This window comes from Carcharodon carcharias, chromosome 13 (genome assembly GCF_017639515.1).
Source record: "Carcharodon carcharias isolate sCarCar2 chromosome 13, sCarCar2.pri, whole genome shotgun sequence".
Classification (NCBI taxonomy): Eukaryota; Metazoa; Chordata; class Chondrichthyes; order Lamniformes; family Lamnidae; genus Carcharodon; species Carcharodon carcharias.
The window spans coordinates 35,023,465-35,051,093 of NC_054479.1; the positions used below are offsets into that span (position 1 = coordinate 35,023,465).

Below are 27,629 nucleotides of genomic sequence, written 5' to 3' on the forward strand. Positions count from 1 at the left end.
ACTCTGGAATTGCATTTCATATTCTCAAGCCCCTTTCTAAAAACAAGATTAGTATGCGTGGGGCCAGTAAAACTTTGTTCTTTGATAACAGTCGTTCTGTCACATTGGGAAATGGTCTGGCAAAAGGACAATATGTATTGTTTATCTTTTTAATTGGCTTCACTGGAAGTTCTTCTGTGAGTAAACAAGATGAATGCTTCAATGCTCTCATCTTCAGTCCTTTTACTTGTGATGCATTCCTCCGTATGCGCTAATCTAAGTAAAAGTTTTATTTCTGAAAGGACAACCCCAGGGGCAGAATTTTGCCGTCGGCGAGCAGGGGTGCGGGATGAGGTTGGGCGGAACCCCCGACGTCATTCTGCTCCATTTAAATTTTCAGGAAGGCAGGTGCACAGCAAAATCAGCTGTGGGCCCATTGACCTGTCAATGGCCAATTGAGGCCATTGTCAGGATCATTTAGCCAATTAAAGGACCTGCCCGTCCAACCTTAAGGCTAGCGGGTCGGCCAGGAGCCCCAGCGGGAATTAGAGAAAACAAGAAACCTCATCCTCCGGCGGGATGAGGTTTCATGCAGGGTTTTAAATTTTGTAATAAAGTTATTTGTAAATTATGAACATGTCCCAACTCATGTGACATTGTCACATGAGGGGACATGTAAGGGATTTTTCTTTTCTTAACTTTTAATAGTTTTAAAAGTCAAAGTGATCTCCCTGAGGCTGCACTTAGCCTCAGGGAAATGCGTGCTCTTTCATTCGCATGTGCGAAAGAGCGCACTCTCGCTTTTAGGGATTATACCCCCAACCGCATAGCGCTTCCCGGCGGACATCACGTTGGGTGGGCCTTAATTGGCCCGCCCAAGTAAAATGGCGGTGCAGCCTACTTCGCTGGCGGCGATCAGCTCCGCGCCCTCTGGCAATTGGGTTGGGCCCGCCCACCCAACAGGCAGAAACTTCTGCCCTAGATGTGTTTATAATTATTATACTGTAAGTTTAGGTGTCAGCCATGGCTCAGCTAGTAGCACTCTCACCTCTGAGTCAGAAGGTTATGGGTTCAAGTCCCACTCCAGGACTTAAATACAAAAATCAAAGCTGACATTCCAGTGCAGTACTGAGGGGAGCTGCACTGGTGGAGGTGCTGTCTTTCTAATTAGCCTCTAAAGCAAAGTCATTATCATATTGATGTTTGTGGTAGCTTGCTGTGCACAAATTGGCTACTGCCTTAACCTGCATTACAATAATGACCGCACTTCAAAAATAGTTGATTGACTGGAAAGTGCTTTGGGACATCTGGTGCAAGTTTTTTTCTAAACTTCCATTTCAAAAAAAAAGTCAAGATAAGATAGCGTTTTATGGATTGTCTGGATTTTAACAACCACTGCAAACCCTCTCATTAAAAACATCCTAGTTTGTGATCAACGTTGCTCAGTGAAGAAATATTTCTTGTTGAAAGCACTGATGATATGCAAGACGTTGCAACATATTTAAAACTAAGTAGCATCCACAATATCATGGATGATGCAGGTGCTCCACTGATGCTAAAAATGGCTGTGTCTACACTGATTTTATATTGTTAATGTTCAAGAACACTTATTGCATTAAAATAATGAACTGCTGGACCTTGTACCGCTGAATATCATCAGCAGCACAAAATGTAAGTAGTTGCACCTTTCCATCCTCACTGGGCAGGATTTTACCATCGGCGAGTGGGGGGGGCGGGGCCTGCTCGCCGACACGTAAAATGTTGCGGGATGACATCAGGTGGAACTCTCGACGTCACTGCACCCCATTTAAATTTTCAGGAAGGCGGGGGAGCAGCAAAATGAACTGCGGGCCTGCTGACCTGTCAATGGCCAATTGAGACCACTGACAGATAAATTAAAGTAATTAGTGGACCTGCGCGTCCAACCTTAAGGTTGGAGGACAGGCCAGGAGCCCCGGCGGGAAGTAGAAAAAACATGAAACCTCATCCACGGGTGGGATGAGGTTTCATGTAGGGTTTTAAAAATTGTAATAAAGTTGTTATGGAAACTATGAACATGTCCCAGATCATTGTCACATGAGGGGACATGTAAAGGCATTTTTTTTTTTCTATTTTTAGTATTGTTGACAGTAGAGGGGATCTCCCTCAGGCAGCACTTAGCCTCAGGGAGATGAGTGCACTCTTTTGTGTGCTTGCGTGAAAGAGCACACTCTCGATTTTAGAGATTTCTCTCCCTCCACCCCCCCCCCACCCACCCACTCCAACACATTGGCCCGCCCAGATAAAATGGCGCTGTGCCTTCGATCGGAAGCGTGCCTGCACACGCCCGCCCATCAGCTCCCCCCCCCTCCCCCCAACTCCAAAGGGGGGAAAATTCTGTCCATTGTGTTATTCTTATCCAATTGACAGCTAATGTTTGACAGCTTCTGCAAAGAGGACTTCAGTTAACGTTTCAAGTCCGTATGACTCTTCATCTGATGAAGAGTCATTTGGGCTCGCAACGTTAACTGTATCCCTTTCCGCAGATGCTGTCAGACCTGAGTTTTTCCAGCTATTTTTGTTTTTGTTTCAGATTTTCAGCATCTGCAGTATTTTGCTTTTATGACAGCTAATGTTGTTCTGTTACTGTCCACTAGGTGCCATGTGAGAGCAAATTCTGTTTAATTTTCCCTTCCTTTCAGATTATTTTAATTGGCACTAACTCACTACTTGCACCCCCTTCCCCCCTCCCCCTGAAGCTTGCGGATATGCAGGTGTACATCCACGTTCTCTCATAAAGGATAAAGGGCGGCCCTGGAGCCGTAGCTTGAAGAGATCACGTTCATTCTGCCTCAGGTGACTCTTTCTCCTCCCCCCACCCCCACGCCCACCCAACCAAGAAAACGTCATGGAAAGTTTTTGATAATTATGAGCTGGAACAAAGCCAGGATCTTGAACGTTGAGCTTTCACACACTCAGTGCTTAACTAGGTGGTCTTTTTTTTTTGAGTGAGCTGACCAGAAATGCTCAAAATCTAAACCAGACACCAAGTCCGCTTTGAAAAAATAAACAAATGCCAAGACAGGAAAAGACCTGCTGGTCCGTTCAGTGTGTCCCACACAGCTACAATGCCTTAGCCATCACGATGCAAACAGCCCACCCACCCGGACCCAAGTAATAACTTGGGAACACCAAAAGAATATGAAAGATTGGAGAGTTCCACTTTGACCCTCTTAAATGATCAGATTTATGCCAGGAAATTAGATTGGGACCAATCTAATGTTACCAGATAACCACCTCTTTATGAGGTGAACTCCATCCCTGTCATATCCAGCTCTTGCGAGTAAGAATTCTGTGAATCTGTGTTCACTGCGTAGCTGACTATTCTGTAGGAAGAGAAGAACCATCTAACATCCAAGCAATTTTTTAGACTGGGAATGAATCAAGTGGCCCTCCTCTGGATCTTGATAACCTCCATCATGTGAGGAAACCTAAACTGGGCACAGTATTTTAACTAACGGCCTTGTACAAGGACAGAATGGTGTTCTCCATTTTGTAGTGAATAGTTCAGTGAACCGCAGAACTCTACACTTGGCTGGTCTGACAGCATCTGTGGAGAGAGAAAAACCAAGTTAACGTTTCAAGTCCTTCTCTCAAGCTCTGAAGAAGGGTCATGCAGACTCGAAACATTAGCTTTGTTTTTCTCTCTCCACAGATGCGGTCAGACCTGCTGAGTTTTCCCAGCATTTTCTGTTTTTGTTTCAGATTTCCAGCATCCGCAGTATTTTGCTTTTATCTATACTTTAGCTATGGCCTTAAGGTATCAGTTCTGGATCTTTAGAGAGTGATGCAGTGAAAAACCCCAGTTCTTTCTTTCACCACTCATATTAATTCTTTGCATGCAAACCTATTGTTTTTTTTAACCTGGTTTGCTTCTGTGCGTTATGATGTAGAGACATTTCCAAAAGTTACTAAAGTTTTCATTGAATTCACAGCAGCTATGAACCAAGTACTAAGGGTAGGATTTCCTGTTTCTGGTGCTATTATTAAGCACCAACAAGCGCCAAATCATTGGGTGTGGAGAAGCACATACTCATAAGGGAGCCAGGCCTGATTTCACACCCATTAAATGAATGGGCTAAAGGATTCAGTTTGTGCTCCTCCATTTTCGCTGAGCCTGTGCCAGGTTCTCTTGATCGCCATCTGGTTTTGGGCTGGTAATGATGGCAGCTCTTGGAAGTGGAGCTGATGGTGACTAGGGGATGAAGTGTCATAAAGTCACATCCATTTTTCTTTCTGAACCCAGAGATTCAGCCGATAAGGTTGTCCTGAAGACTGGGAAGTACGAGGAGTTGATTGTGTGCTCACATGAGGTCGCAGCCAGCACAGCACAGCTTGTTGCCGCATCAAAGGTGAGAGTGTTAAGAAACTGAGATCCTAAACAAACAGGGGAAGGCGGGGGAGAGGAGAGGAGGGAATAGGTGAGGAGAAATCGGTACAACTGAAATAAGGAATAGTGTACAACACTAATAAGCTGTAGGGCTTTTCTTTACAGCTTTCCTTGTTTATCGGGATTAAGAAGGCACGGTGGAGGGGTTTAGAAACAGAATGGCTGAAATAAAAGACACCAATGATGGATGGAGCAGGAGTCAGGAGTAACCCAATGTGCCCCATAAATTGACTGCAAATTGTTTTCAAATCCTTTCCACACCTCTGTCGCATTCTTACTCCTGGTTTCCCTCCACTCCAGCATTGATGGTTGGCGTTTCATCCCCTTTCTCAATCCCCTGCTTTTCCACTTTGCTTTACTTTCAAAGAATCCTGAAAAGCTTTTCTTTTTCTGTAGCCCAGTCTCTGAGTTCTAATTTTCCTGTTTTTCACCCTGCTTGGTGTCGACCCTCTTTATGGTCCAGTTAAGGGGACTGATACATTTCACTTTACATGAGACACTGGATAGACGTGTAGGTTATCTACACTCTCGAATGATGGACATGTTGACGTGATTTTAGGTGAAAGCAGCCAGGAGCAGCAGAAACCTATCCAGATTACAGCAAGCCTCCAGGCATGTGAATGAAATGACTGCTAACGTAGTGGCTTCAACAAAATCAGGACAGGAACAAATTGAAGATAAAGGTACAGAGATCACATTAGACTTGCTGGTTAACAAACTTTTGCTGAATTTGATACTTTACATCTTATGTACATTTGGGTTCAGGTACTGATGCCCCTCTATTTTTAAATTCCTCAGATACAATGGATTTTTCAGGAATTTCAAGGATTAAACTAAAAAAAGAGGAGATTGAAACACAGGTAATTTTTAATTAGTTTTGGGATTCAGCTAGTTGTGGAATATTATAAGGAGTTAGTTATGCGTTGTTTTGTGCTCAGGGACAATAACACACAAGTGCAAATTTAAGTGCTTCACTTCTGAAAAGGCTACATGTTAAAACTAACTTCTGCAATTTAGAATTTGTACTTTGTTTCCCAAGAATATACTTCATTCATAAAATTTGTTGAAGTACATAACGGGCAAAATTTTCCCTGTGTCACTGGAGGGGGCGGTGGGGGGGGGGGGGGGGTGGTGCGTGGGGTTGCAGGAGCGGGCGTGGGTGGGCCAGTTAAGGCCTGCTCAGCGTGACGTCCACACGGAAGCGCTAAGTGCTCCCTGTGAGGGTGGGGGGTGGAATGGCAAATGCAGAAGTGCGCTCCTTCACGCATGCACACAAAGGAGCGCTCCGATCTCCCTGAGACTAAGTGCTGCCTCAGGGAGATCGGTTCCCAAAGTGAAAAAGTTATTCTTTGGAAAATTTCATTCGCCATCCGTGTCCCCTCGTGACAATGTCATATGAGTTGGGACATTGAGTAAAAGTTAATCTTAATCTTTTAATTCAATCATGAAACCTCATCCCACCCACGGATGAGGTTTTATGCTTTTTCAGCTGGCTGCCAGCACTCCTGACCTGCCCGCCAACCTTAAAGTTGGATGGGCAGGTCCACTAATTACTTTAATTGCTTTTTGAATGGCCTCAATAGGCCGTTGACAGGTTGGCGGGCGCACAGCTGACTCGGCTGCACCCCCACCACCGACCTGAAAATGCAAATGACACGGGATGACTTCGGGAGTTCCACCTGTCATTCTGCATCATTTTATGCACCAGCAAGCAAGTCCTGCCCCTGCTCACCGACGGGAAAATTCTTGCCTACAAAATATTTCAAATTGAAAATTACAGAGTGCAATAAAATTCAACTTTCCTTCGTACAGCATGTCCCTCTTTGAGATGTCTCAGTACAATTGTACTATCCTTAATATTTAACAATGTACGTTCCATGTCACACATACAGCCCGAGGGCAAAACATTACAAATTGAAAATTACAGTAAGTGCAATAGAATTCAACTTTCCTTCATACAACATGTCCATTTGGCATGTTCCACTATGAGGTGCCTCAATACAATTTGAATGCCAATGACATTCACAATGTACATTCCATGTCAGGCATATGGCCCGGGGGGGGTTCGACACAGTTTACAGCCCCTCATTGTGCTATGGCTGAAGGGCCTTAACACAGCGACCTGTCTCTATTGCACTTCTGCGACAGCTGCCCCAAGCTTTAGTGCGTCCCTAGGCAAAGAATCCTGGACCTTGGAATGTGCCAGTCTGCAACACTCAGTTGAAGACAACTTTATGCACTGGCAGACAAGCAAGAGCATCTTTCACTGTGTTGATGATCCTCCAGCCAGTGTTGATGTTTATCACAGTGTTTGTCCCTGGGAAAGGCCTGTAGAGCACAGAGTCCTGCATCACAGAGCTGCTCGGGATGAACCTCAACAAAAACTGCTGCATCTCTCTCCAGATTTTCTTTGCAAAGGCACAATCCACAAGGAGGTGAACAACGATCTCTTCCCCACCACAGCCATCTCGAGGGCAACATGCAGAGGGTGTAAAATCTGGGCATGTAGGAAGGATCTGACGGGGAAGGCTTTCTCACCATCAGCCAAGCTGCATCTTGGTGCTTGTTTGAAATTTCTGGTGATGAGGCATTCTGCCAAATGACTTTGACAGTCTGCTCGTGCAACCATCCAACAGGATCCACCATCTCCCTTTCCTGCAGAGCCTCGAGGATGTTACGTGCCGACCACTGCCTGATGGACTTGTGGTCAAAGGTATTTTTCCACATAAATTTTTCCACAAGGGACAGATGGTTCGGCACGGTCCAACTACTTGGAGTGTTCCATGGCAACATGGCCAGACCCATCTTCATAATATGGGAACAGGTAGAACCTCAGCACATAGTGACACTTGGTGTTAGCGTACCGAGGTTCTACACACAGTTGACACAGCCACACACAAAAGTGGCTGTCAGGGTGAGACCGATGTTGGGTATGTTTTTTCCCCGCCTCCACCTTTATAGGTTTGTACATCGTCTCCCTGCAAACACAGTCCATTTTTCACTTCTAGATAAAGAGGAAGATGGCTCAGGTGATCGCCACACCACAGGACTGAGGAATGGGCCAGACCCGTGCCATGTACAGCAACTCCGAGAGTGCCTTACATCTGCTAACCAGGTTCATACCTGCAATGGACAGGGAGCATCACTCCCACATGCCCAGTTTTTGTTTTACCATAGCTACTCGCTCCTTCTAGTTTTTAGCGCGTGCCCCGGTCCCTCTGAACCATATCCCCAGCACCTTTAGGTAGTCTGACCTGAGGGTGACAAGGTCAAAGGATCATCCAAAAGAACATGGCCTCGCTCCTGCCACAATTTACCTTGGCTTCCGAGGCCAGTTCGAACTTGTCGCAGATGCTCATTAGTCTGGGCACCAACTGTGGAATGGAGCAGAAGATGGCGACATTGTCCACATGCAGGGAGGCCTTGACCTGCATGTCTCCGCTGCCTGGGATCATCACTTCTTTTAAGTCCGCATCCTCCCTCGTGGACTCAACAAGAGGTTCAATACAACAGATGGACACGGCCCTGCCTGACTCCAAATTTGATCAGGAAGCTTTCTGATTCCCATCTATTGATTGAAACTGCGCTACTGATGTTTGCGTAGAGCAGTTGGATCCAGTTGCATGCCCCAAGCCCCATTTTGGAGAACACATCCATCATTATGTGTACGATATTCTGGCAAAGACCTTTTCTCGGTCCAGGCTGATGAGGCAGGTGTCTACACCCCTATATAGCCTAGCACTGTTCAGGGATACGATTGCCTATCAGAGATCTTGCTGCTGTATACAGCACAGATATTGTTAGAGAGGATCACTAACTCCAGAGCAGACTTGACCCAATTGGCAATTACCTTGGACAGAATTTTGTAGTCCACATTCAGAAATGAGATGGGCTGCCAATTTCTAATTTCCTCCCTTCCCCCTTTCGCTTGTAGATGAGGGTGATGATGCCTTTCCTCTTGCATTCTGACATGCTGCCGGCCAGAAGCTAGATTCTAGCAGGTCTAGACTGGTTAGTACCATAGAGTCAAATACAACTCTGCTGGTAAGCCATCGCTTCCGGGACTTTGACTTTTCTCAAAGGACTTGATGGTCTTAGTCAGCTCATGCAGAGTTAGCGGTTTGTCCAGACACTCTCGCGTACTGTCACCTGTGACCTTCATGTTAGAGGACAGGAAGGACTGGGAGGCTGTGCTGTCTGTGGGCTTCATATCATACAATCCAGCATTAAAGGCTTTGCTGATCCTCAATGTCAGACTGTGATGACATTGCTGAGCCACCTTCTTCCTTCAGGCTACAGGTCACAGAGCTGTCTCTGTGTACCATTTGGAAGAAGGATCATGAGCACATCTCATCCTGGTCAATGGAGTGGACTGTGGACTGGAAGATGACCTTGGAGGCTTCTGCAGCAATGAGCGAGACCTGATGGCTGTTTACTTTTGGAGTTCCTCCTTGACACCAACCCCCAGCGACAGCAGCCAATTTCACCCACCACTAAATTTAATCCGAATGAGCCAAGTTTTCTGGGCATCAGGAAATCCGACAACTAAAGGGAGGCGAGGACTATTGGAATCAGGAAATAAGTGCCTTTCCACTTAACCTGCTGGATCCAGTTCATCTGCTTCACCAATCCCTCAAAAACGTCCCGACCCTCCCAATCTCACCCCATCCCTTCTGAGCTCAACTCCCTCGAACCTTCCACTCTCCTTCCCGGGGTCTCTGATCTCTGCCAATCTCAGCCTCCAATCTGTCTTCTGGCTTCAGATCGCCCATCACTGCTCCAAACCCCAATCTTCCCTCCAGTCACCAATCTTCCTAACCTCACCCCCTCAACCTTTCCTCTCTCCCTCCTCTTTGTGCCTAGCTTCGGCCTAGTACCAGAAGGGCTAGCCAGCCAACAGCCAGTCAGCCTCTTAATCTGGCTGGCAAAAGCTAGAAAATAGAGTTTAAAAAAACAACATCCTAATCTGGTCCTACCGATAATTTCAACAGGAACCCAATTCTTCCGGGTTCCCGACCTCATAGCAACTTCCCCATGCTCTCCCTGCCTCTGAGTTAATAGCAGGTGCTGCATGCTTTTGTGGAGTCGGGACATTTCCTTCTGTTCCTCTGTAGCCTTCTGAATCTTTTTTGAGGATGAAGAACCTCTTTGATGTTCGCCTTGCTTCTTTCCCACCAGTGTATCAGAGTCAAAGAGGGCTTATCCAACCTTTGTAATACTTTGTGAGCTCGCCAATGTTTTCTGGGGTCAGCAAACTCGCGTTCAGCTTCCATGTCGCCCTATCAACCCTCTGGTCTTCCTGTAAGCGACAGTCAGCCAGTAGGAGGCAGTGGTCAGAGAAGAACACTGGCTTGATGTTGGTGGATCTGATCGTGAATACTTGGGACATAAACAGGAAGTCCATCCTGGAATGGACAGACCCGTTTGGCCTAGGCCAGCTGTATATGTGCAGTGCTCTGTCTGCAGGGTTGCTGAAGGTGTTGTGCAGCTTGGCATCTTTTCTCATTTCCATCAGGAGCCTAGACATGGCGTACAGTTTGCTGCAAGTCCTGCTGGATCATCCAGCTGCATCAGTGATTTGGAATTTGCATTGTCATCCAGCATTTAGTTGCAGCAGACTCCAGATTGTACTGCGTCCCATTCTCTCTGAGGGGTAGATATTATTACACAGCTTTGTTAGTCTAATGTTACATTATAATCTGATTACACCCAAAAGTTGTAAGTTTTGTGAAGAAATGGATGCTCCTATTTGTGTTTAGTATTCGTCCATCTAGCAAACTCTTTGGGCTGGATATTAACTCAGAGGCAGGGAGAGCATGGGGAAGTTGCTATGAGGTCGGGAACCCGGAAGAATTGGGTTCCTGTTGAAATTATCGGGTTCCTGTTGAAATTATCGGTAGGACCAGATTAGGATGTTTTTTTAAACTCTATTTTCTAGCTTTTGCCAGCCAGATTGAGAGGCTGGCTGGCTAGCCCTTCTGGTACTAGGCCGAAGCTAGGCACAAAGAGGAGGGAGAGAGGAAAGGTTGAGGGGGTGAGGTTAGGAAGATTGGTGACTGGAGGGAAGATTGGGGTTTGGAGCAGTGATGGGCGATCTGAAGCCAGAAGACAGATTGGAGGCTGAGATTGGCAGAGATCAGAGACCCCGGGAAGGAGAGTGGAAGGTTCGAGGGAGTTGAGCTCAGAAGGGATGGGGTGAGATTGGGAGGGTCGGGACGTTTTTGAGGGATTGGTGAAGCAGATGAACTGGATCCAGCAGGTTAAGTGGAAAGGCACTTATTTCCTGATTCCAATAGTCCTCGCCTCCCTTTAGTTGTCGGATTTCCTGATGCCCAGAAAACTTGGCTCATTCGGATTAAATTTAGTGGTGGGTGAAATTGGCAGCCCGCCTCCTCGGAGTGGGTTGGTTGCCCAACTCACCGTATCCCCTCCGTTAAAACTGGAATGAGTTGAAGGCGAGTTGGAGTTAGGATTAGGGTAACCACTGGCACAGGCCACAAAAAACTGGACATAAACTGCACCCCCAGCCCATCCACTTCAGCGCAGGCGCACAAGTAAAAGTAGCCTCGAGGTAGGCTAAGGCCTGGCTGGCCTGTGGATTTATAATTAAATCCACTCAACATATTGTCCAGTGGTATCAATGTCCACAGGCTGTTTGGTATGCTTTCTTCAAGGCATTTTTACAAAAGCTGCACTGGAACTTCTCCTCTGGTACATCATCACTAATACTTGGTGCAAAGCCAGGAGCTAATTCATTGTCATCGGGTGATGAAGACAGGCTCTGCCTGCAAATCCATTGGACTCTTGTGTTATTTAAAACTGTGTGCACACATCCAGGGTTTCCTATCAATAATGTACTGAGGTTTCTTTTAGTGTAGATATCCAATGTTAGGAGTCACAGGTCAGGATAATAAGTCAAGGCTTTATGTTATTTGAAGCAGAAAATACAGGTTTACACTCAGCAGTAAACTTAATTTCCGCTGTGGATTAAAACAAAACGTCCAAGATGAAAATTTGTAAATTCTTAATGATCTGCAGTGTGCACACCTACAATAACAAAATTGACAGTGTTACCTGTAACTGGTATTTGATTTGTCACTAATTTCTATTCCAGCTTAATTAGAATAAGAAAATGAATGCACAATCATCATTAAACTCTGACATCGACACTGGGGTCAATGGAATAATGAACAGAGAAAATTTGCATTCTAGATCTTATCATACTGCTGGAGTTAAATTTCTTGTTAAATGGAATAATAGGCCAAATCTTCCAGTCTTTGGATTGGAGGAGACCAGATGCACGACTAATGCACATCAGGACCCTGTGGAAGTCCTGACAATCTGAACTCCGTGGAAATTTCTCGGGAAGTTTTAACTTCCAATGGGCAATTCCCATGCTTCCCAGGACCCTCTGCAAATATCTCCGATTCTAAGTTAAGAGTTGGAGACTTGAGAGAGATTCGCAACACTTGCTTGAATAGTTACCCAGGGAAATGTTAGACAGATTAAAACCTAGCCTAACATCTGTGTAACTACAAAACTGACTACAATTGCCCTCCCTGAACACCTGACTGCCCCCCGAACCGATTCAACTATCCCTGAACATCCGACTACCCTTACCCACCTCTCCCTACCAGGTTACCCACCTGTCTCTCTACCCACTTACCCACCTCACCCACTAACTCATTTATCCACTCACCCCTGCACTAACATTCAAACTGGACCTTTAAACTTACCATACGGCAGCTAGTGCTGTAAACAGGAAGCGTGCCTTCTGTGTTATTCCTCTTCACAGGTCTCTGCGTGGATTCCTGCGCTGAGCAGAATGCTGCATCAGAAGTCAGACCCTTTTAACCATAACCAATAAAGTGAGCAGTTTTCTAACTGACCAGTGTCGGATACATTGATCGGAAGATTTGGACCAATATTTCTGTTACTTACAAACCATTTCTATCAATCTTTTCATTTCAAGAGATAAACTGGAAAGGTTTTGCATGTAGCTTCTAGTATTCTCAGTGTCATCACTAATGTCATGTAGTGGTGAGCTCTGGTAATGGTAATTTTACCGTCTCAGCTTTTGAAATACCAGACGAAAGTCTGTCCGATAGGGGAATGGGCCCCAATGTGTTGAAATCCAGACTATCTGGTACAAAAATCAGATGTCTGCTCACTTTATCTGGGCTTCATTTGACATTTTAACATCCCACCTGACCCAAACCCATCCGTTTTTTTGGGTTTAAAATTCCCGTTTTGTCCTGATTTAAGTTCTGTATAATTGACAGCGTCAATGCAGCTTGCGATCAGTGAACTAGTTCCGGGCAGGGTTTAGTTTTTACTTTATTAACAACATGAATAACTTAAACACAACCAAGATTGTGTGTCCAGGACCATAACATTATTATTCTCCAATTCAGACATTAATGATGTTGGCAATACCATTGATTTTCAAGAGTTGAAGCTTTGCAAAGATATTTATGAACCCAGTTTTCAATTGGTGCTTTTTAATTCTGTTGTGTTTTAGTTGGGAAATTATTGAAAAATATATAGTGAACGCAATCATTGGACTGAGATTTAATCTGAAACTCTTAAGTCCTCCCTTCCCCAGACTACCTCAGACCTCAATAAGATTTGATGCATGCCAAGCATTTTGAGTAATATTAGATTTTGTGTTAGCAAGGTAAAAGGGTTTATGTTACACAGCCTCAAATGACAAGAAAAATCAGTAACTATTCCTAAAATAGGCTTCTATTGTGTTCTGTTGGAGGAGCTGTTAGTAGAGGCTGCTGATATTATCAGAGATGATGGAGGGCCTCGGACACATGCTTACAATAGAAACACTCTTAACCTGGTGGATATCACTCAAAGGTAACTTCACCGCTTGCACTATATATAGAGCAAGTGCCTACACGTCAGTTGAACATTGAGGTTAACCATCTGGATATTGACATCAGAAATAAGAAAGTCATGAATATTTAAAGATTTAAAGAAACATTGTCATTGAGGACATCTCCAGGTGTCTACAGAGTTCACTGGCAGAAAATCATTTTCTGGCCTATGGAAGCCAGGGGTGATGTTAGCCAGTTAGCAGCAAACCCTCATTAATGACTTATTTTTAATTCCACTTTTCCCCCATGCATTATAGAAATAGCTGCCTTGATCTAACTCAGTCCTTGTTGCATCTTTAATGAAGCAATGGGCAAGTTGAACATCAAAGTGTTTGTATCCTATAGAAACAGGATTTGACAATGAGGCACAAATATGTTGAAATACCTGATTTACATCATATGCCTGTGATATCATTGACACATCAGGCTTCCTCCTCCACAAACAAAAATCTAGTGTGCCAAACCTTCTCTAAGCTTTTGGGCCTTATAAAACTGTTTTCAAACTGCAGGGGGAAAATTACGCCCTGGTGCGTGAAGGGCCCAAGCTCCCTGCTAACTGCTTTCCTTATCCTTCATCCAGGTAAAAGTGTTGGAGCTAGAAAATAAACTGCAGCAGGAGAGAATGAAGCTAGGAGATTTAAGGAAGAAACACTATGACCTGGGAGGAATATGTGACGAAATACTGGAGGATGAAAAGCCACCTTCCAAACCCGAGATTTCAAAGAAGCCACCGCTTTCCCAAAAACCAAACATCCCAGCTAAAAAAGATACTCAGGCAAGTTTGACACCTCTCACTTAATGATAATATATTTTTCTCTGCAATTCTTGAAATTTGGTGAACACTTGTATCTAAGGGCCCAACTCAGAGGATTCTTGAGCTGTTAAGCCTCGAGTTGCTTCAGGATGTTGGGGAAAGTTGGGGCGCAGTGAAAAATTTGTATTTATATTGCACTTTTTGTGACCTTTGGATGTCCAAAGTGCTTTACAACTAATAAAGTACTTTTTGGAGTGTGGTCAGTGTTGTAAACTAGGAAATACTGCAGCCAATTTTCACACAGCAAGCTCCCACAAATAGCAATGTGCAGCATTTATTGCCAAAATGGAGTTACCCTGAAAAGGTAGTAGTGGGTTCCTGTCTGATTATAACCGTGTGTCAAATATGATAATTGTTCAATGTTATTTTGCAGCTAAATGCACCAGACCTGACTTATGTTTCTCATTTACGGAGCTCCCAATAAGGAAATGTGCAGAGAGTGAAAATGGCTGCAGTGTTTTGGAACAGGGAAGAAGGATCTCCTCTATGCTGCTCACAGAAGTCAAGCTCATCCAATGGCAGTGTTACATTCCACAAACTTACTCGTTGATTTTATCAAATTGCTTGTTTTTATCTGGTCGCTCTCTATCAGATTGAAATAATTTATATGGAAAGTAAAGGATAGGTGTTAACTCATTTTCACCGAATAATCACATTGTTAAACACCTGTGTTCATTTTCAAATTGGTCATGTGGGATAGAATGGGAAGAGACACAATAAGTCAACTGTCCTCCAAATAACTATTCATTTCAACCTCTGTAAACTGAAGTCCATCACAAATCAGACTGTTATTGATTACATTGAAATGTCTTTTTTCTATAAAGATTATTTAGGTGCTCTGTACACTTTTGCATTTGCTGCTGGGTCAGAATATTTGAAGATTTGCTGGAAAGCACCAGCAATGTTATCTGAAGTAATGAAATATTAGTAACATAGTTTCAGAAGCTTTGTACATACCCTCCCCAAAAATTATACATTTTTAGATTTAAATCGATAGAGCAAAGTCTTTTTGTATGTATGTGGACATTTTAATGGGTGTGGTATATTTATTAGCAATAGTCAAAGTTTCAAGCCATACATGAATTTGCCATATGAACAGTTGTCTTTGGCTGTATTGCTGAATTTCATGTATGAAAACATGAATTTTAAATGTGAAATTTGAAATAAATGGTTATTAACATTTAGTTCTGCTTGTTTATTGTACATCTGACATAACTAATAGGATTACAAAATCCTAAAGATCTACCTGGACAACCAGCTATCACTGTTGCCTCAGACTGTTAATACAGATTTACAATCATTCTGCCTCTCATTGAACTCAACATGAATACGTATCTAACCACCTTGGTGACATTATCTCCAAGTATAAGATCAGTTTTCATGATTATGTCATTGAAACCACCTTTAACTTTATGCCATTGACTCCAGTACCATTGCTGTGCAATATATAACTGCCTGTTGCGCATGAAGTCTTGGATGAACTGGCTTACAGCTCAACATTGACAAAACCAAAATAATCCTTTGTTTTTGGTTCTCGCCAGTATTTAATTGTCAATGGTTCAAATTCCATAAACCCCTGATATCCCACTCCACTGGCTTGCAACCTGCGTGTCCTGCTCAACCCACAACTACCCTTTCTACCCCTACATTGAGTCAGTTGCTGTGAATGTGAATTGTAGCCATGGCAATAAGATGTTTTCCTTGGGATCCACATGTCCAATGATCTAAAATTACACCCGCTGAATGGAGTGAATTCTACAGGAGTAACAATTACCCATTTCTTAAGTTAGACTAAAATGCTTAGGCTGATCACTTTGTTGGATGAAAAAACACCAAGAATACCAACCGTGAGTATCAAAACAACCGACAAATTGTAAGAATTAGATTTGTATAATAGCAAAATAAATCTGAAGAGCAATTGAGTAACCTTCATTGATACTTTGAAACAAAATAAGTTTTTGAATTTTCAGAGTCTCTAAACCAAGCCTTTTGCTGATTCTGTGCGAAGCTTGCCTTGGTCCTCACTCAAATATAAACATTGTAAAGCTTCACAGAGGATTTCTATTGCAATTTAACATCAGATTTCAGGCAGGTTTGCCATGTCTCTTTCAAGATTCCACAATCTAGTCAATGCCAAAGGTTGATTTATTTTACGTCTGGAATTTTGTCCTTTTCTCTCCTTCTGCTCTTACTCATATCATACATTTATCCTCTGCAAATTTGATTTAACACTCAGTAACCTTAACTCTTCCCAAAGTAATGAACTCAGAACCGCTAGCCTGCTTTCCCGACATCACACATACCCTCATCGAGTGTCATTGGCTTATCACTTCATCAAATGCAAAAAAAATTTTCTCGTGGTCAGGTAATTCTGTTTTCTTAGATAAAAGCAAAAAAAACTGCAGATGCTGGAAATCCAAAACAAAAACACCTGGAAAAACTCAGCAGGTCTGACAGCATCTGGGGAGAGAAATACAGCTAACGTTTCGAGTCTGTATGCCTCTTCAATAGAACTAAGGAAAAATAGAAATGAGGTGAAATATAAGCTGGTTTAAGGGGGTGGGATGGGGGGTGGGACAGGTAGAGCTGGATAGAGGGCCAGTGATAGGTGGAGATTGCCAAAAGATGTCATAGACAGAAAGACAAAGAGGTGTTGATAATCTTTTAAATGAAAACCAAATCAACAAAATTGGGATAAATCAGGCACAGCCCCTAATTCAGGTCAGCTGTAAAACCAAGAACAAAGTTTAAAGGAAACTTACAAACTTTAAATCAAAATGTGATTAAAGGGGTCAACAAAACACCCCAGTCCCCGCGGTGCCCACCGAGCACGGAAGGCCTCGAGAGTGCCAGCAGACACCGCGTGCTCCTTCTCCAGGGACATCTGGCAGCGAACGTAGCCACGGAAGAGGGACAAACAATCGGGCGGGACTCCCCCGTCGATCGCCCGCTGCCTGGACCTGTTAATTGCCAACTTGGCCAGGCCCAGGAAAAGAGGTGTTGATGGTGATATTAGCTAAGAAATGTACTAATGGTGACATTAAGTGTAGAAAGCAGGACGAGCAAGGTATAGATAGCCCTAGTGGGGGTGGGGTGGGAAGGGATCAAAATAGGTTAAAAGGTAGAGATAAAACAATGGATGGAAATACATTTAAAAATAATGGAAATAGGTGGGAAAAGAAAAATCTATATAAATTATTGGAAAAAGGGGGATCGGAAAGGGGGCGGGGATGGAGGAGAGAGTTCATGATCTAAAGTTGTTGAACTCAATATTCAGTCTGGAAGGCTGTAAAGTCCCTAGTCAGAAGATGAGGTACTGTTCCTCCAGTTTGCGTTGAGCTTCACTGGAACATTGCAGCAGGCCAAGGACGGACATGTGGGCATGACAACATGGTGGTGTGTTGAAATGGCAAGCAACAGGGAGGTCTGGGTCATGCCTGCGGACAGACTGAAGGTGTTCCGCAAAGCAGTCACCCAGTCTGCATTTGGTCTCTCCAATGTAGAGGAAACTGCATTGGGAGCAGCGAATGCAGTAGACTAAATTGAGGGAAGTGCAAGTGAAATGCTGCTTCACTTGAAAGGAGTGTTTGGGCCATTGGACGGTGAGGGGGGAAGTAAAGGGGCAGGTGTTGCACCTTCTGCGGTTGCATGGGAAGGTGCCATGGGAGGGGGTTGAGGTGTAGGGGGTGATGGGAGGAGTGGACCAGGGTGTCACGGAGGGAACGATCCCTCGGAATGCCGCCAGGGGGGTTGAAGGGAAGAAGATGTGTTTGGTGGTGGCATCATGCTGGAGTTGGCAGAAATGATGGAGGATGATCCTTTGAATGCGGAGGCTGGTGGGGTGATAAGTGAGGACAAGGGGGACCCTATCATGTTTCTGGGAGGGAGAGGAAGGTGTGAGGGCGGATGCGCGGGCGATAGGCCGGACATGGTTGAGGGCCCTGTCAACCGCCGTAGGTGGAAAACCTCGGTTAAGGAAGGAGGAGGACATGTCAGAGGAACTGTTTTTGAAAGTGGCATCATCAGAACAGATGCGATGGAGGTGAAGGAACTGAGAGAATGGAATGAAGTCCTTACAGGAAGCAGGGTGTGAGGAGCTGTAGTCGAGGTAGCTGTGGGAGTCGATAGGCTTGTAATGAATATTGGTGGACAGTCTGTCACCAGAAATTGAGACAGAGGTCAAGGAAGGGAAGTGTCAGGGATGGACCACGTAAAAATGATGGCGGGGTGGAAATTGGAAACAAAATTAATTCTGTTTTCTTACCTGGGTGATTATTGGTTGTATGCCTCAGGCCACACCCACCATTATTCAGCTCATTGAACATTGTTTGGCACTCTAGGGGATAGAGGCTGAGACTATTACAGTAGGTTAAAATGGCAATCGTTGCATTTTTTGGGCTGTGCAAGTGGACTGGCTTATGTTTCTGGTGCATATCCAAGGAGGGTTGCAGAAATTGAAAAAGCCCATGTGAGAAAACAACTGCTCCCTTTCAGATAGGAAAGGGTGGGGAAAAGGGATCAGCAGGAAAGGGTTGCCATTGCTGGTATAATTCTTCAGAAAGCAGCTATCTGACCATTTACTAACTTAGGCATCTGTCTTGACTCCTTTGTAGATGGATTTCAAGGGGGAGTTCTCTCAAATCAATGAAAGAGGAAGTAGTGGTTGGGCTAAAAAAAAAGTGATGTGTCACCAGGGTCGGTGAGTAACCTCTGAGTATACTGAAGGAAGTAAGGGTAGAAATTCCAGAGGTCTATGGGCATTGTACCTGCTGCTTGTTATGTTCTTGCCTCCCATTTTTACTCCTGGAAGTACATCTAATTCTCCAAAGATTTGCTGTGTACAGATTGAATAATTTTGGCAACAGTACACTGCCTCGTCATACTATCATCTGAAAGATATCTGAATGTCCTTCTTGTAATCTGATGCTCACTGTTTGGTTCCAATATAAGCTCTGGATAAATCTCATCTTTACTGTCAATGTCACATTTCAGCCACATCTCTTAAATTTTGGTGATAAATACAACCAAATGCTATTTCATAGTTAATGAAGTATATGTAAATGTTCTTGTTTACTTCTAGATATTTATCAAAGATCATCCTTAGGTTAAATATTCCCTCTCTCGTTCCTATTCCAGCTCCAAATCCAGACTGTTTCACCAATTTCTGCTTCAAACGTGTTATTTCTATTATGATTTTCAAGATCACTTGAATGATATGACTTATTAAGCTTATAGTTCTAAAATGATGACACCCTATTTCTTGAGACATTGATTATTCAGTTACCCAAGTCACTTGGAATGCATTCTTTTAGATATAGATTTGATCACAAATTTCTGTTATCACTTCCAAATCTTTTTCTCCAAGGGCTTTTAGATGTTTGCTTGTTACTTCATCTATGCCTGGAACTTTTCCTGTACTCAATTTCAAAGCATTCTTTACCCTGATATAACATTTGGTCCTTCATTTGCTTTTAGATCTTAAGGACACCCTCCATTTGGATCTTCATACAGTTCACATATTCTGTCCATCTCTTTGCTACTGCATCCCTTCTATTTCTTTCGATTTGTTGTTCTGAGACCTCTCTTCTTTTTCCTCAATTCTGAGACATTTGATACTTGTATTTTTTTTAAACTTTGACTGAACAAGTGATGCTCTCATCCTTGAACATGTTAAGGTTTAAATGGTTGCACATTTTTTTTGGACTTAGTTTCATGATTTTTGCCACAAGGAGACAATGATCTGAACTTATATCTGCATGGGGATACTGTATAACTATTAGATATACTGTTTCTAAAATGTTTCACCATCACAATCCATTTGATTTCTATACACATCGCCTGGACTTCTCCAAGTGTAGTCTTTTTGGTTGCTTTTTTGGTTTGCCAACATCAGATAATTTTCTTGACAAAATTTTTTATCAGTCTCTCTCCTCATTCATTTCTCAATCCATGGCCATATTGACTGACATGTGTCCCTGATGTTCCTTCACTGACTTTAATGTTTAACTCTCCCATTACAATTACCAAATAAGTCAATTTGACTTGATCATAACACTTCAGGATACCACCATTAAATGCCTCTATGACCTGCTCACTGTGATCTTGTGTCAGGGCATAAACTTGTATGACAATCAGAACAAAAGACTTTGCTTTGATCTTAATCATGATCGCTCTTTGAGATTGGCCAGTAACCATGAACTGATCTTTTGTATACTAGGATTCCTACTCTCTTCCTATAATTTGCTCATCCTGAGAAGTAAAGCACATGATTCTTATAGTATAGTAATTTTATAGCAAATACTCTGAATGATTACTTCCATAAGGAATGGGAGCCACATACCAGCTACAGATTACCCAGGCAAAATCAATTACTTCAATGCAAATGCCCTAGTGAAGTTAAAAAGACTCAAGTCTGTAGGAATAGGTGGTATTTAGCCCAAAGGGTGGAGAAAACCCAGGCACTTCCAATTACTATGAGGGTGTTATTGGACACTGGTGAAATACCAGTAAGTTAGAAACAGGCTAAACAAGTGCCCATACTCAAGAATACAGCCATGAAATGAGAAGTATTGGACTACAGGGAACAATTATGACTTACTTGCTCAAATGCATAATACCACATCCAAATCCTAGACAATGACAAGCAATTTAGAAAACTGAGGAATTTATAAAACTGGATGTTCGCCACCTCAGATCCATTCTGTAGCATGTTCTGTCTCTGCCTCATCTGCTTTGCCCCACCCCTTTGAAAAGCTTATATATTGTTTTCTTGCCCCTGATCATGGTTACTTACTGTAGGGGTTTAGAGTGGGCAGCAGCTGTCCTCCTGTATCTCACTCAAGCCAAGAGTCAGCCTGAGTGAAAACCAAGAAATCTTGTTTTGTACTGATGATTTAATACCCATGAGGAATTTTACCCTACCCTCTTCCCTTTGTGTCCAGACTGTAAGCAGGGAGATCAACTGTAAACAGGAAGTCAAGCTTGATCTTGGCCTCTCATGCATTTAAGATTGGTCATAAGCAGGAAACCTGGCCATCTTTTCCCTCCCTAACCCTAAGCTGCTGAAGCCTACTGTAGCACCCTGAAAACCCACTCAAGCCAAGATCACAGCAAAGGCCAAGGATCAAATTTTTGGGCTTGCTAGTCTGCATAGCTTAAACTATTTGCTGCATTCACTAGCAGATCTATTGGGAATATCCCCAGGACCTAGTTCCATTGAGAAATCCAAAACAGGACATTATCATTACCACAAATAATTGTTTCAAAAAGAAAAATCCAGTCCTTGCGTTGACACTAAGAGGTTCATGGAAATTGATGTGCTCAAGGGAAGGACACTTTACCTCTCACCCCAACTGCAAATTATGAAACTACTGTATTCCTCTCTCAAAAAGTGCATTCCAAATTCTTTTCAACCCCATTGTGAACGTTTTTTCCCCCACCCCCCCAAGAATGAGATCAGAATTTCTTCATCCTCAGTGCTATTCTAATCTGCTGGATGGCCCCACACTGTGCAATTACTCATTGAGCCACCAGGGGAACTAGTTTTCTCATTTACATAACACATCACAATGGCCCAGATCTTCCGAAGAGCACCAATCGCTTGAACTTCCCCACACTGCTCTTGACACTGCTCCACATTTCTTGCTGGGTCTTCAGAGTCTTGCTTTACCAGAAATGTGCTCTTCTTGGAGAGCTCAGTTGCAATGGAGTATGTATGGGGGGCGTTGAGAAACATGGGACACACCCCTTTTACCGTTCCAGTAGGGTCCTGATGCACACCTCTGGTTATATGTCCAGTCTCTGATGGCCCACAGACCAGGTGAATTGGCCTAAGATCCATAATGTACAGAACAGCATCCTATAAGATTACATAAATGTAATTGTTTAACACTCGTGTCAGTCTCATCGATGTAATTGGGTTAATTCTGCCCAGTGGGCAACTCTTACAGCTGGTGTGCTGTTGTCGCATGTTCAAATTCTGGTCAGTGTTGAGTTAGTAGCAGAAGTTATAATTGGCCTGAGTGCCTCTTAGCACAGTCAAAACTGCTCAAGTCCTCAGCCAACGTTCACAGTTTCCACCTTGGATCACTGCAAAGCGATCAGGAGCATTATTTCTGGCTTTTTTTTTTGTTCATGGAAACAGCTCAATGAGTTGTAATACCCACACAAACCCTAGTGATATCACTTAACTCCATATGGATTTGAACATGGAAACTTTCTGGTTGATAGGAATCATTACCCACTCAGTTATTGAGACAGTAGAATTCTAATTTTGCCCTCAAATTATTCTGGAGTACTACCTCAATATCTGGTACACTTCATTCATGTCACAACCCAGTTAGGTCATCTTCAATACCTTTCCAAATTGCCTCGTTTCCCCAGATTATTCATTCGCTGGAACATCAACCCACCTAAGCTCCTAATTTTTATAATTCAATCACAGAATATAAGCATCATTGGTAAGACAAGCATTTATTCTTCATTGCTAATTGCCCTCGAGAAGGTGAAGGTAATACAGAGCTGCTTGCTAGGTTATTTCAGAGGGCATTTAAGAGTCAACCACATTGCTGTGGGCTTGGTGTCACACAGGCCAGATTTCTTTCCCTAAAAGGACATTAGTAATCCAGATAGGATCTTAAATGACAATCTACTAGTTTCTTGTCAGCATAACTTGGAATATTGCGTGCAATTCTGGTCGCCACATTACCAGAAGGATATGGAGGCGTTGGAGAGGGTGCAGAGGAGGTTTACCAGGATGCTGCCTGGGCTGGAGGTTATTAGCTATGAGGAGAGGTTGGAGAAACTCGGATTGTTCTCACTAGAGCGACGGAGATTGAGGGGCGACTTGATAGAAGTTTACAAAATTATGAGTGGCATGGACAGAGTAGATAGTCAGAAGCTTTTTCCCAGGGTGGAAGAGTCAATTACTAGGGGACATAGATTTAAGGTGAGAGGAGAAAACTATAGAGGTGGTGTACGGGGCAAGTTTTTTTTACGCAGAGGGTAGTGAGTGTCTGGAATTTGCTGCCAGAGGTGGTGGTGGAAGCAGGTACGATAGTGGTGTTTAAGAGGCAGCTTGACAAATACATGAATAAGATGGGAATAGAAGGATATGGACCCCGGAAGTGCAAAATGTTTTAGTTGACGGGCAATATGATTGGCGCAGGCGCCTGTTCCTGTGCTGTACTTTTTTTTGTTCTTTGTTCTAACACACCCTCACTGCCCCAGTTCTGTCCTACACAAATATAACTTTTCATGCTCTATCCTTTCCTGCACACCCACTTCTCCATTACCCCCATCACTACAATCTTCCCCAACACTACATCTCAGCACATATCCTTGCTCTTTTAACGCTGGCCCACTGCAAATAACCCCTGCCCTCCACAATCGATGATGGGCTCTAGACCAATCACTGATACTTGAATTTGGTTTCTAAACATGTCTGCCTCATTATTTTACCTTCAAAAACAAAAATCGCTAAATTATCACCTCCCCTAACGCCTGAAGAGTGTCCAAAGTACCTCAGGAGTGTGCGAATATAAAGGTTTATGCATATGCAGATGTGCACAAAATGTAGGCCAATACAAAGTAACCATTCATCTGCATTGAGTTAACAAGCTTCACAATAGACTAGATCAGTTGTCACAAATTACAGCAACAAGCATCAATGTTTTAATTACAAGGAGTTACGTGCACTTTTCATATCACCCCTATAAGTCATAGCCTTAATAAGTAATCCATTTGACTAATCTTGTGTGCCAACCACAACAGAATTTCAACATCCCATTCATACCCATGATCAAGCAAAGATAAATGATCCAAGTTTAGGCTCTGCCCAAGTCAACAGTGCTCCATTGTATAGAGGCAGTACATTGAGGTGCTTTGAAAATAATTTCCAGTGACTGTAGAAATTGTACATTGTTCAATTCAATTTTAAGCTGATATAACCTTTAGTACAAAAATGGGGTTAAATATATATACAAATTACAATATATTTGAATTATTGCTATTGTAGATCATATATCCCGTTGTGATTCTGCAGGGATTATATAATTTCAGAATGAGATGTTAGGGTGTTAAATAATACAGAAGTGAATTTATTATTAGATCCCTAAACTAGTTAAATACAAATTATAAATCTTAAAAGACCATAGATGGAATTTGAGCACTTAGGAGTTGTTAAATGCCTCTTAGCTATTTCCGTACTTTACACCGTTCCCACAAATGATAAAACCAAGGTTTTTACAACTGATTGTAAAAAACACAATTTTGGATGAAAATCCAGAATTGAACATTTAATTTCATTGAAAAATCAAAGAAACAGGTGGCACGCTGTTAATTTCTACTTTAGATCTACTCACTTGCCAAGTACCGTTGACCTTTGAATTTAATGCTAAAAGGGAGATTAAACTCAATTCATGACTCACGTGGTAATTACAGACACCATCATTTACTGATAATGTAGAAGAATTGAAATTAGAGTCATAGGAAAATGGATATAGTACATTGGATTTTATTAATAGAATATGATTAAAATATTTTGAGGTAACTTTGTGTAGCTCATCACTACAACAATCATTAGTAACAGCAGTTCTGAACTATAAACTTCACAAAAAAGTGTGCTGTCAAATATTTTACTTTAAAAAAAAAACATTTGAAATTGAAGTGCTGAGTTTTTCCTATGGTAGGCACATAGTTACCAGCTATTTAATAAAGAGTTTTCCATCATTGATGAATGAAAAATTGTAGCAGACATAGTTAATCTTAGGGTCCTTTCAAGCCAACTTAAGCAATTTGACCAAGTTGTCCTACAAACCATACTCAAACAATTTTCTCAATTGTTAGATTAAAAATGTTGCTACTGCTACATCACTTGACTGAGTTGTAAATGACAAAATATGGCAAAGGATTTTTGCAACTCAACATGCAATTTCAGGGTCATAACAAAACAGTTAAGAGATTGGACTGTCAGTCACTTGCAATAGCACATTTTTAGCACACAAGGAGTTATCTTACCACAAACTAATTTGCTCAATTTTAGTATCAACATTAGGAGATTACAGTCATTTAACAATTCCAATATACTGCACACTACGAGCTTAGTCAAATAATCCGATTACCTACAACTCTCCTTTCCATCCTTCTGGTTCCTCAAAAACATACATTTTATGAAAAGTTAAGTGCTGCCCACATGAGCATCACAAGTTTACAAAGTAAAACATCTCCCACTGTCCCTTATAACAAATATTGCTAAGGCACATAACAAATGTATGTTCTAGACTCAATATTCAGCCATATATACCTTGAATTTGCAAATAAATGAAGTAGCACATCTGCTTTCGGCCCTGAATGGAATTGCTTAACATACATCATTGATCAGATACATTGGATAAAATGTGCAACACAGCTTACTTATCTGAAGAAAAACAGCTTTTCTAATACATCTGGGTGAAACAGGGTTATCTAACACTCTTCCTATAAATTTTACTCTATACATTTTCACAATTTTAAAGCAGTTTCATCACAAGGTAACAGTCAACGAAATAGAATCCAGCTCCAACATTTCACGGTAGAAAAATTGAAAAGGGTAGTTAGTTGTAGAATATAATGCTTTAAAAAGAGGTAGAAATTAGTCCTCAGTTGTACTGCATCAACGGGCTGGTATACAGCCTGCCCAATATTCAGATCCACTGACTTCAAAAGGCAGGGTGTGCAACAGGCAGTTGACACGATACCTCCCTTTTTACCCTAGTGCCGAAGACAAATTTCTACCAAGCTTTTTAAAGCTAAAAGTCAAAAGTAGCAAATTTTGTCGTCATAAGATTTGTAGTTTTAAAGTGGTTTATACATGTATCAGCAAGACAATTCAACAATTCAATTTCAGTTTTTTGGCCAGTCCTGTTTGATCATAGCTAATTTTAAGAAGCTTTAGTATAACATTCAAGTGAAAGATAACTAAGGTTCAATCTGCTTCATTAGTGTTGAAATGAACGAAATACAATGAAGCTCTCCCCTTCAAAAACATGGTCAAATTCAGCCGAAAGTTTAAGAAAACTATACCCAACCATACAATCACATAGGCATAATCTTCATAGAGCACGCAATATACAAACACACATCGTCCTACCTTTTCTATAGGGACAAACAGCTAGGGTTGTGAGACCGGCAATGATTATAGAGTCTATGTCTATACCAATCATTGTATAAAAGCAGAAAAAGATAACTTTTCAGGAATAAATCAACTTAGTTCTAAATGTGAATCAGCAAATAAATTTATATCAACCATGTGCTAAGGGGCTATTTCTAAATTTTAAATGAACTTCATGTACCATTTACCTTTTTTGCATCATCTGAATCTAATGAGTTTCCACTTAAGATCTCTATCCAAAAAAGTGCAATGGATTCCAAAGCATTATAAAATTGAAAGATTAGGGTAAAAGGCCCCATTACATCTTCGAACATTTTATCCAAAAGAGTTCACACAAAATAGAACTTTGTGGTTATACATAATTTTCTGAAATTCTTAAGAAAAAAATGCCATGTTGGAGGAAACGTCTAATTTGAACTCACCCAACAAATGCAGTGATTCCCCCTCAAAGAAATATTGATCACGTACACTTTATCAGACACTGAACATTTCAGCAGAATTTAAAAGCACCTATGCAAAAAGTAGAATGGACCCCATTTTATAAGATTACTGCAAAATAAAGCCTGGCTGAGGAGGACGTTGTCCAGCTTTCTGAGCGACTGGTGGAGGACAAGGTGGCCTGTACTGTAGTGGATAACCTAACTGAGATGTGGGAATTGGAGCACTATTCCCTGATCTTGGTGGGATAGGAGGGAAAGCAGCAACTGGATAAGGAGGTACTGATTCAACTCCCACGGCCACACTTGCAAATGGAGTGGGGTTGGCTCCAGTGGGTGGGAGAGGTGGAACCCTCCGAGGCACAACAGTGGGAGGAGTGTTGGATTCTGTAAAGTTGGAATTCTGATTTGTCTGTATTGGCTCAGGTTGCTTCTGCAGCGGTGGTAACCGTTGCCTCGGTCCTTTTAAGACAATCTCTTGCAGCTTTTCAATTTTCACCCGTCGCTGATGAGCAAGTTTCCTTTTATTCTGATACTGCTCAATGAAAACGTCCAAGGGTACCTCACCATCCAGAAACTCCTGAGCCATGATCTGAAAATTTGAGAGATTAAAGCCACTAACAGTTTGCTCAATTCCTACATTTTTTTTTAAAAAAAGGAGAAAAGTAAAAAACATTTTATATTAGCGATTCCCACATTTTATTACATAACAAAATTATGTTTAAATGGAAAGGCACAACTAAACTTTTTAAAAATTTAAAACTGATCTTTTCATATTTACCGCTGGGTTTAAATCACATCAGAGTCACCAATTTAGCGTTGAAAATCTATACCACCCAATACATTAGTCATAAAAACTGAATAATGCATAAACCTGGTTTAAAATTATGCTTGCGTTAGTTCCTTCAGCCCATATACATATCACTAGTTTAGTAAC

The 27,629-nt window shown here is 42.2% G+C and overlaps 2 protein-coding genes across 2 annotated transcripts in view; one reads left to right on the forward strand and one right to left on the reverse strand.

The window, feature by feature from the left end:
- Positions 1–15,291, forward strand: part of LOC121286439 (huntingtin-interacting protein 1-related protein-like) — a 173,738-nt gene extending 158,447 nt beyond the window's left edge. Inside the window, exons 28-32 of the mRNA XM_041203557.1 lie at positions 4,265–4,370; positions 4,968–5,091; positions 5,207–5,268; positions 13,874–14,068; positions 14,481–15,291. Coding sequence (XP_041059491.1) covers positions 4,265–4,370; positions 4,968–5,091; positions 5,207–5,268; positions 13,874–14,068; positions 14,481–14,531 — 538 coding nt within the window. The 3' untranslated portion in view covers positions 14,532–15,291. The remainder of the gene's footprint in view (positions 1–4,264; positions 4,371–4,967; positions 5,092–5,206; positions 5,269–13,873; positions 14,069–14,480) is intronic.
- Positions 15,292–24,604: 9,313 nt separating this feature from the next.
- vps37ba (VPS37B subunit of ESCRT-I a) overlaps positions 24,605–27,629 on the reverse strand; it is a 45,101-nt gene continuing 42,076 nt past the window's right edge. Inside the window, exon 4 of the mRNA XM_041203371.1 lies at positions 24,605–27,284. Within this exon, the coding sequence (XP_041059305.1) occupies positions 26,802–27,284 (483 nt within the window). The 3' untranslated portion in view covers positions 24,605–26,801. The remainder of the gene's footprint in view (positions 27,285–27,629) is intronic.